The following is a 10,642-nucleotide window of genomic DNA, read 5'->3' as shown; positions in this document are numbered from 1 at the left end:
GCACAGATTTTCTAGGGAGTTGGACACTAACACCTTCCATAAGAAGTAGGGGTGCCTAGCGCTACTAAGAGAGAGATGCTTTAGTGTTGTATACCAATGCTAGTCCACAGATATTTAGAACTATAGACCTGAAGTCTGGCCTTTGCAGGGAAATTACAACTTAAAAAAAAAAAAAAAAAAAACAACAATGGAAGGATGGGGGGGGGGGAGGGAGTGCAGAGCTGAGAAATTTGCTGATCCCATATGCATCCATATCCCTCATTTGTAGTTTCTAGCAGTTTGTTAGTTTGCCTCTGCCCTTCTTTAAAGGAAAGTTTGGTACTAAGTTTCAGTTATTCATAGGGTGCCAATTGAAGAGCTTAATGTATCAGATCAGAGGCCAGCTGCTATCAAGCCTTTATTAGACTACATACACTCTTAAGTACCCTTCTCAATATGAAGCCTTTCTTTACCTACATCACAGTCTCATGTAGGTCAAAAGCTAAAGAAGAATCAAAGGTTGAGTTCAGCTTTAGAATTTATTTAGCTTCTAACTTATAAACAAGGATAAATTATGTACTAAATAACCCTAGCCCACGCCAGTAAACTTGAAAGTTTTCAGTATGTTACTCTAGCTCACACCAATACACTTGGTCATTTTCTCTCTCCTCCCACTAAACCAGGCAGTCACAGAGGACTATGAACTGCACTCTAGAGTCAGAACTCTCTACCACTCTGTTTTTGGAAGCATACGACCACAAACAAGTTAACTGTAGGATAGAAGTGCCACGAGCTTAATGACAAGATTACTTGCTGCCATAATTTGTGACAGCAGCCAAATAAAGATAGTGGTGCTGCGCTGTAGGAGTTGACAGAACACTATGTATAGAACACCTGTGCCATTCAGCTTCAGTTACTGAACTTTAGTATCTAATCAATCTGACCTATTCAGCGTTCAGTAGAAAAGGGCAATTCTTTAATATCAGTACATTTGTAGCTGTTCAGTTGAAGTTCAGGATATGGACTCTTCTTTCCCTCAAGGCTCACTGGTTCACTCCCTCAGAGCTACCCTGAGATCTTGGTACACCCTGCTGGGTAGTCTGAGACTCATGTGTGGTCTCTGTGGATGTGGATGCCTCTCCTGCTGCCCTGTTTAAAGAGAGAAAGCTTTTAATTCTGATGCGGGTTTCTTAAGCTATAGGCCAGTCACACGACTGATTTGGAAAGATTAAAGCATCACTTATCACCAAGCTTGATAAAAACCTACCCATCTTTTTTAGATGATTGTTTGCTCTTCAGTTATTGCATCTAGGACTTAATCTTATACCATTTAGTCCAAAAGTCAGGCAGGATTCATGGCATGCAAGATGAGGACTTTAAGACAGCAGTTCTAAGAATGAGTTTCTCCCCTCCACCCCATTAGAAAAAAAGTGACAGTGTCAAGGTTTTTAAGCTACCCCCTATGTAAGTTAGGGGAATGAACTCTTTAGGTAACTCTAAGCTTCACAGGGCCTAAGTTTGATCCTTGATGACTTATTAGAGGGGGGAAAACTAGTAAAGAGGCCATTCACAGAAGCTGAATCTGACAGGAGTCTACTCAAATTGTTATTCATTGCAGAGTGACAGTTGTAGTCATTTGCATCTCTTGGAAGGCAGGAAGAACCAATGCCCAAGTAACCATCCTTAGCAAGTGCAGCATTTGGTCTATATTCCAGGTCAGTAAGTGATCTCCCCAGCCTCCCTTTAGAACCTTGTACCCAGTTCAAGAGACGAAGTTATTCCCATTTTCTCATAGCACGACCACATTCAGACTGTAAGCAAGTGCAACTCCATGACTTATTGTGCTGCACCCACTTAAGTGAGCACTAAGGCCAAGGTTCTAGTTTTTTGTTTGTTTTTTTTTAAAAAAAAAAAAGCAGAGTGATTTAGTATGTAGGAGGGACAGGTCACTAGCTTTCTTGGTCTGTTGTCATGACCCTCCCTATCAGGGGAAGATACTGCTTTTAGGTACAGATCAGAAGGTTGAGTTACCTGTGCTCTTGATTTTAGTCTCCCTCACAACACTTGTTTATTACACTAGCTGAGAAGCTAGAACTCCCAGCTAGACACATTCATAATGAGGGGTCAGGCCAATCATTTGATGGGTTAGACACTTGGTGGTGGTTAGTTCTGCTCTCAGACTGCAAAGTGTAATGGTAACTTACATGACAAAGAAGAATATGGAGGCAAGAAATCCAACAACTAGAAGGAACATAAGAGTGCTTAAGATTGAGGTGATGACAATCATTCCTCCACTCCTTCGCCCAGGCCAGGTATCAATTGTTGAAGCCTGTTTTACTAGGAGAGGTGGGATGAAGAAAAAAAATATTACTGTACATATTTAGAGGTTCCAAGAGACCAGAAAGAGTGACTATAGACAGCATAAACTAGGGAAGTTAATGGCTCAAGCCTTCCCCGCCCCCACAGTATCTGGTGTTACTTTTAAAGTCTATGTACTGCTGGTCTTGGCATTTCAACATCCTTCATTTGAAATCTTGAACTCCTTTACAGAATTAGTTTAAGCCTCAAAAATACCCCTGTAATAGAGAAATTTACCCACTTTAAATAGGTAAATCACTTAACCTCTCTATGCCTCTTTATCTAGTGACCGCAGCAGAGGCAGAAATAGAATCCAGACCTAAGCTCAAACCACTACACAACTCCTCCCTTCCCCCCCAATCTGTGTCATGTTTGAGCCTTTTTTCCTGAGGGCATCAGGGGAGGAGGAGTATTCCAGAGTTACCTCCACCACTTAGCTTTAATGATGCATAACAGTTTTTGGGTCAGAGAGGACTGGAATTTGTTTCTTTAGTCACTTCCTGCCAAGATGCTGGCTAAATGTCCTAAAGCATATTTATTTCTTCCCCCAAGAGGGAGCAGTTGACCTTGGTTTTTGGTACTTACCCCTACTGGTTTTCATTGGATCAGACCAGAGAGTTTGGTCTTTCACAACACCTGCAACCACATCTACTAAGAGGTACTTAAACCTGGAAGCAGAGACAGGCAGGTTAATCATTCTAGCAGAGGCTTTGACAATCAGGCATATAAACCAATCCAATAGCTGCCAAAAAAAAGGAAGACTAGGTAATATCTTGTCAGAGATGCATATAAAAGGGGTGGCTAGCTAGTCCAGAGGTTTTAGAGGGGAACAGAGGGAGTTAGTACAAAATCCTCTCCCACCTGTCACAGTAGATTTTTCAGTTTGTTCAGAGTGTGCTTGTTAACTGTGCCAGTTGTTGACAACCTTCCAACAATAGTGTCTCCTAGTTAAATTCAGTATGACCTATAGTAAATTTCTGGGATGATGTCCAAAGACTGAGTGTTGCAGGGCTCCCCTGGTACAGGAAAGCATGGAAGAGACAGTCAAGTTACCAGCTGGTGGATTATACTTGAGCAGATGAATAAGAGCTCTGCAGGCACTGAGTCAGACACATTCAATGGCTTCTACAAGAGCCAGTTAAGACACAAGGTTTAGGGATCTCACTGTAACTTTAAAATAGTAATTTACTTGAGTTTCAACCCAGACACACCCTCACTGAAGGGCTTAAGCTGCATGGGTGGGGCAGTGAAGGTTATCTTTGCGTTTGGCTGTACTCAGAGCCACCCTTAATGGAGCATTGAGGCTCTGTTCCTGCAGTTGAAAGGAACAGTTTCACTATGTTCAATTAGTACAGTTTGCAAGTAAGATTTATACCAAGTTAACCTTAGTGTCAAGTGCAAGGACACCCCTATCCAAAAGAGAATTGTGAACTATACCTGTAGGTTGTATCATCGGCAAGAGGAGGGTTACAGGCACCGGGGAAGTTTGGGTCATATAAACAAGTCACATCGTCTCCCACTCTGAAGAGGTATTGTTTCAAGACATCTGAAACTTTTTTCACATTTACAACATCAGCCAGCAGGGGGGGCGATGCACAATTGGGCACATTAAACAATGCAGCCCTGTAAGGTCCAAGTTGTCCTCCGTTGGTGTCTTGGAAAGTGGTGTTGAGAGGTTTGCTGCTGTTGTCAGTCACAGCTGAGTTTACAGTGCTTGCTGCAGGAGAGATTGCATACTTCAGTATAACATTTGTGACACAAGCCCTTCCCATCCACCCACCAACATTGAACCCTCAGCTTTGTCAAAAGGAAGTACCCAAACAAACCCACCATGTTCAATTTTAACTTTTAGGGGCCCAACAGACCATTTCCTTTGCCCCATACCCCCACAACATCACTACCAGTGGGCACAACAGAGGCCAGAAGAGATACAGACCCAAGACCAGCACTGGTGGTGGGAGGGGAGCACTTTCTGTAGCACTGGTTCTGTCCTGCCAAGCCATGAATCAGTTTACTCTCAGAGGCCTTGTTTGCCTCCATCACAAGGCATGTAAGGAGCACCTGTGCTCTTATCTCCCCAATGCCTGTAGCTGTCTGACAAGACAGCCTGGGGAAAGAAGGAGTGCCTCTATGTGCTGCTCCCCTTCAGAGTGGAGTAAATTGTCAGGGTGTATTGCTCCCAAACAGCCTGAAAAGGGACATCAGGGGAAAGCTGAGGGAGCTTGGAAGGCTAGTTAATTAAACCAGGTCCTCCCTCAAGTGATAAGCCAACAGTGGATCCTGTAGGCTCTCTTCCCACTGGGTGTTTGGGTCTGTGTAGCTACCCCAGCCCTCTCTGCTCCATGTCTGGGTGGGGGGATGGGTGAATCCCTTGCTCTGAGAGGGCTCTAGGTATTCTCACTCACACACAAAGACAGGCTTCGTATGTCCTTCCTATCATTAGATCAAGACTCTCAGGAGGCCCACGGAGGGACAGCTGTCAACACTACAGCTATCAGGAAGGGGCTTGTGGGGGGAGGGGTGGGGCCAACCCAGCAAGCTCTGCTGATGCCCACAAACACTCTTGTACTTGAGCCTCTGCCACTTTTAGTGGGTACAAATGCTCTCTCATTCCTGCCTCTGTAGTGTCCCCCACCACAAGAACTGAGGAACAGCCTCTCAGCCCCTTCGGACAGCTCAGTATGTGAGGATGGAACAAAATCCCTCCCCACCCCAGGGCCAAGCTTCTCCTTACCAGAAAATCTTTGGGAAACCCCCCACCTCATCCTCTCCCCTCATAATGCTGAGGCTCTGACACAGAATGCAATCGCTCCTCTTCTCAGGTCATGCAGATGCTCTTTGTAACTAGTCCCACCCCACCCCCACTGGTGAATGTACCAAGGAGCAGGGGCAGGACTTATCCCCTGCAGGAAGGAGAGGCAGCTGAACCAAACCCTCTGCCACCCAAATATTTCAAATAATGTAAGGCAACAGTCTGGCCTTTATTCACTCCAGCCCTCTCCTGCCCACCAGGGAGAGAGTCAATACTGAGAGTGCAGCCACACTAAGGCCCAGCTTTAAGTATTTGATATGTGGTAATGCATTTAAATTTGCCAATCCAGGCCCCCCTCCCATCCTACAAGTCACCATGAAGTAGTAGTATGGTAGTTCACGGGCAAGTTTCATCTACCGTATAGTATAATCTAAGAAAAAAATTCACATGTCAGACATTAGTAACAACTGATCAAGTTAGCATAAAGCCTCACACCTAGTGGGGTTACCTTCTCAAACATTCAGTAGAGGATCTCTGCACATTATAAAGGCAGAGCATGTTCCTTTGATAGCATGGAATAAGCCAAGTACTCCCAGGCTAGACAGGACTATACAATGTACACAAGGTTCTGAGGAAGTTAAATCCATGTCAGTAATGCCTCCCTTCACCCTGTGGGGTATCTTAGCATGAAGAAATGTGCTGTTTTCTAAGGCAGAGACAAACTTTAAAGAAATTGTCCCAGTTCAACAAGTAGTCAGGGAATGTTTCCTCATTTCAATGGCTGAATGCAATTCCTCCAAGCATAAGTTCTTCCTTTGTATCTGTGCATGTGTTTTATTTATGGAGTGCATGCTATGGAATTTACAGTATGTAGAACAGAAAGTAGTTTGAGAGGAGTTTCATAACAGATAGCTTTCAAGGTGGAATATTTTGAGACAAGCCAGATATCAGGAAAGTCTTTATAAAAACTTCTACAGATAGTGCACTTCCTGGAGCCATTATGTGAAACAGCTGTGTTTCAGTACTAAGGGCATGTCTTCATTAGCACTGCCGCGGCATCACTTTAATGTGACTGTGTAGTTGCGGCATAGCGCTGGGAGAGAGCAGCGCTATAAAAAAAACCACACACACACACCCTCCCACACACCTCCCCCCCCCCCCCCCCCAAGGGAAATAGCTACCAGCACTGGGAGCACAGCTCTGGTGCACTGTCTACACTGGCACTTTATAGCGCTGAAACTTGCAGCGCTCAGGGGCGTGTTTTTTCACACCCCTGAGCGAGAAAGTTGCAGTGCTGTAAAGTGCCAATGTAGACAAGCCCCAAGACATCCCATAATACTAGCACATTCACAGGTACTCAGACAGTTGAGTCTTTTGCAGGAGTTATCTTAAGTATTTAGTCAGAGTTGAGGTTCTTTAGTCATGGGAAGTAGGGATGTGCCTGTCAGCTAATTGAATTTCCTGTGCTATTAGTTTGTTACTGCCAGACTTACACAAGGTCTCATTTCCGGTCTCTGACTTGAGGAGAGAAAAATCTTGTAGCAACTATAGCAGTGTCAGTAGCTGCTGAGTTGTTACATGGCTTAGTTGAGCCTATTATTTGAAACCAACATACCCTCTTTGAAGGCTCATCCTTCTTTGCCTAGACTCGAGCCTCCTGATATTAGCTTGGCTCTGCTGAAGTCCACTTAGCACTCAAGTGTTGCTAAATTGACTGCCCATACAGTTTGCATCCTTTAAACAGCAAAGCTAGAAGCAGCAGCAATCTAAGCTTCCTTTTTACTACCCTCACTAGGAAGTCGCCTCATCTTTTTCTTCATTAGAAAGTGTACTCATGTTTGAGCAGTCCAGTTAACTCAACTGATGCTAAATTGATCAGAATAGACAAGGACCAGTCATGTGCAACATTAGCACAGTTAGAGCACCCATGACTAGCTGACAATAGTGAACATGCTTGGTTCTTGTCTATGCTGACCAGTCAGCCATAGTCAATATAATGTCATCCAACTTCATTGTGATCATGCTGAAGTGCTAGAGCTAAAGTTTTTGTTAAGACCAGTCCTAGCAGAGAACAGGGAACAGACCGTCAACTGGTATAGATCAGCAAGGCTCCATTACAGCTAGTAGAGATATACCACTTTACACCCTCTGTGGATCTAGCTTTCGTTCTAGATGTACTTTAACCCTTGTTCTCTTTGCCCTGGCTTCCAATTACAAGTGGACACTTGTCACACACACTGCCAGCAGAAGTGGAGGCCATCAAGTTTTAAAGAATTACATTACCTAGCTTCAAAGAGGGCAGGGGAGAGAAAGGAAATCAAGCAAGATACTTACCAGAGTCAGCCATTGCATACAAGTAGACCACATAGGAGCTACCTGGAGACAGTGAATCATCAAACACACAGAAAGGTTTCTCTAGAGCAATTGTAGTAAGGGTAGGATTATTTGTAGCAAGTTTGGGGTTTGCAATCTGAGGCCTCAAATTCTGAGCTAGAAGAGACAGGGAATAGAAAAGTGTAATATTTAATCAGTTGCCCCGTCAGATATAACCACAATGTTTAAATAAGACAATTTCAAATGAGAGGTGGGTTTGGACCCTGTACTGGGAATATTTCTGAGCCATGCTCCATCCTTCTCACACCCCACTCTCTTTTCTGGAAAGAGAACAAAGCCACAAGCAATACAGTCACTTCTTGCAACCTCTGGATACAGTTAGTGCTAGCAAGGAACTCAGGGGCAAATCTATTATAGCCTCAAGTGGACTAGAGAGCAATTTCAGCAAGTCCTGAGTAGAGGGACAGAGGAGTGTTCATTCATTCTCTAGGTCTCCTGACTTAGAGGAAAAAAGAAAAGAAAAAAAAAGTAGTTTGAGAATAGAGCAATGCTGAAAATATGGTCTTAAAAAAAAAAAAAAAGAGAGAGAGAGCACAAGCACACGCAAGTAGGGATTAGTGCTAGACTCCCACACCTCACCCCATCTCCAAGTCTTTCAGGGCAGTATAAGCAACAACCCCTGCAAAAAGCTTTATGCTCAAGACAGAGTCTGGTGACACTTCTCAGCCCCACCCCCCAGTTTCCCTACTACTTCAAACACTGGACCAACTTAGAACAAAGACAAGACTCGGTTTGCTTGGGACTGCTATTGCTTGAAGCAAAGCCATTTAAATACAGATTTACAATCCTTAATCATCCCCACTCTGCCCCCAAAACTCGGTGGGTAGGGGAAAGACATCTAAAGCCTTTAAATTAAGACAGGGGAAATAAAAACAGTTCATTGTTTGTGATCACAGACCAGAAAGTGAGGAGAACTTGAATCTCAATGGGAGAGATCACAGGCAGACAGATACCACTTACCCACACACAGCTGCCCCAGCCAGCAAAGAGCTAGCACAACCCAATGGCCCTGCATGCTCAGGCACTGTAGAGAATCCCCCACAAAAACTATGCTAGAGGATAGCTGTTGACCAAAAATCACTGCAACAGCTCGTTGCTTTGTATCCTCTGTGCTTGAACTGAGCACACCTGAATCTTCTCACCTGCCAGTAAGTAACCTGCAGTGTTGTGCCCTAACTAACCCGACAGCCTCTCCCTCCAGCCAATCAGCAGTTGGCTTTGCAATCCCTGTCTCAGCCTATTTGCATTCCTTCTCTCCCCCCCAGCACACACAAGTGTATCTAGGCTGCAGGTGAAGCAGGGGATAGAGGCACTGTCCCTGCCCAACACCATCTCTTAAGGCGTGGAGAGAGGCACAGTCCATCTCCCACAGGTGCAGCTGCAATGTGTTTCCATCATCCCTTTAAATGGCTTTAGTCCTGCCCCACTGTTTCCCTTTCACACTTGCTGGGAAAGGGGGCTGAGATCATTTGTATGAGGGTGTGGGTTAGAGGTAAACCTTAGAAGAAGCCTAAATGGGGTGGGGGGGACTGATTATTTGAATCCTGATTCTGATCTAATTTTTGAAATGGTCCTGTCTGAAGCCAAATTCTGAATTTATCCAGCCATGAATTTAGGGGTCAAAACTGAGCTCTGAATTTTGCTTCTTGGGGTTATCTTGTATAAAAAACACAATGGATCTGATTCCTGTTATACTAATGTGAATCAGAGGTAAATTCACTGAAGTCAATGGAATTGCACCAATGGCAAACCAGCGTGAGAGAATTGGACTTGTTTTATTGAATTATTGAAGTGGGAAGATCCTGGGCCTTCCTCATTATGTACTGCTGTCATTGATGATATATGGGTTCCAGCTCTGACCATGGAGCTGATAATCCCATATTTTAAAATAAACAAAATAAGGCAAAAGAACCAGCCTAGTTCCCTAAAAAAATTTACAGCATAAGTGGGCCAAATTATTCTTGAAGCAATTGCAGTTAGTACAGATTTATACCACTATCATTATGATCCAACTTTATCTCCCTTATTGTACTTTTTTAGAATAAACCACTTGCCCCTAAAAACTCTGTGAAATTGTAATCAAACAGTTATAACGTAGCTTCCTCCTCCTATGTGTTTCATTCTGTATCACATTTTATACATCAGTTTAAATGTATTAGGTTTGAATCTCCTCTCACACCACTGTTACAAGGGTACAGTATAACTCCACTGACTACAGGGAGTTATTCCTAATTCACATTGGTGTCTGTGTGATCAGACTCAGTCCCAGTGTTTCTTACAACACAGTAATGTATTCTGTGTTGGAACAGCTCCATTGAAGTCAATAGTGATAAACCAGAAAAGAATTCATCCCTCTGACTTCTATTTTCTGTGATGCTATTTGATAACATTTGCACTGGGAGGTTTGTTTGCACAACCTTTTTACTGACCTGCTAAAGAGCATTTTTGTCCATTAATGCATAACATACGATGCATAGGGAAGAAGGCCAAAAATGAAAAAAAATCTGAATATTCAGCAGAAACAGAGTTTACTGAACCTCAGGTTCCCTTCATCCTTTAGTCAAGCCAGTGCTTTCTTAAACAACTAGCCCTGTTAGAGCTGATCTCAAATTCCTCACTCAGGTAAAACTCCCAGTGTGAGTTTTGATAAGCTCAGGAGTGTGGAGTCAGACACATTATTTGCACAATCTCCAAACAATTAAGTGAGGAAATCGAGGAAAACAGAGATGAAAAATCCTCTATTTCATCTCATGCAATCCATTATCACTGTATGATTATTCCCCACCGTACATTTTCCTGCATTTTAACAAAAAATCAGATAAGAATAAAAGTAAAACAAAAATCAACAAATTAAGACCCAGAAAAAGTCTTCCTATTAATTTCAGTTTTAAAATAATAATTTGCTTTGATTTGTAATGATCAAACAGCTGAATCCTGCAGTGGGAGTTCTGCCTGAGTGAGGATTGTGGTATCTGTTCCTCAGGCCCTGATCCTGCAAAGACTTATACAGGTATTTAATTTTACTACCATGAGCAGTTCCATTGATTAAGCAGTTAAGCACCTGCGTAAGTGTTTTCAGGACTGGGGCCTTATTCATTATTTTTCATAAGGAGAAATACAGAGAGATTTATTTATTCAGATTTATTCAGGTTTAATTTA

General features: G+C 43.2%; 1 protein-coding gene across 1 annotated transcript; it reads right to left on the bottom strand.

Moving 5' to 3' along the window:
* Positions 1–222: 222 nt before the first annotated feature.
* UPK3A (uroplakin 3A) lies at positions 223–8,600 on the bottom strand. Its single transcript, XM_054038294.1, has 6 exons — positions 8,444–8,600; positions 7,424–7,579; positions 3,775–4,054; positions 2,923–3,005; positions 2,184–2,316; positions 223–1,128 (listed from the first exon to the last, which is right to left on the bottom strand). Exons 1-6 carry the CDS (start codon positions 8,496–8,498, stop codon positions 1,023–1,025), a joined length of 813 nt encoding a protein of 270 aa, XP_053894269.1. The 5' UTR covers positions 8,499–8,600; the 3' UTR covers positions 223–1,022.
* Between the last annotated feature and the right edge of the window lie 2,042 nt (positions 8,601–10,642).

Source organism: Malaclemys terrapin, chromosome 1 (assembly GCF_027887155.1).
Source record: "Malaclemys terrapin pileata isolate rMalTer1 chromosome 1, rMalTer1.hap1, whole genome shotgun sequence".
Taxonomy (NCBI): domain Eukaryota; kingdom Metazoa; phylum Chordata; order Testudines; family Emydidae; genus Malaclemys; species Malaclemys terrapin.
This window is presented reverse-complemented; position numbering and strand designations above follow the sequence as displayed.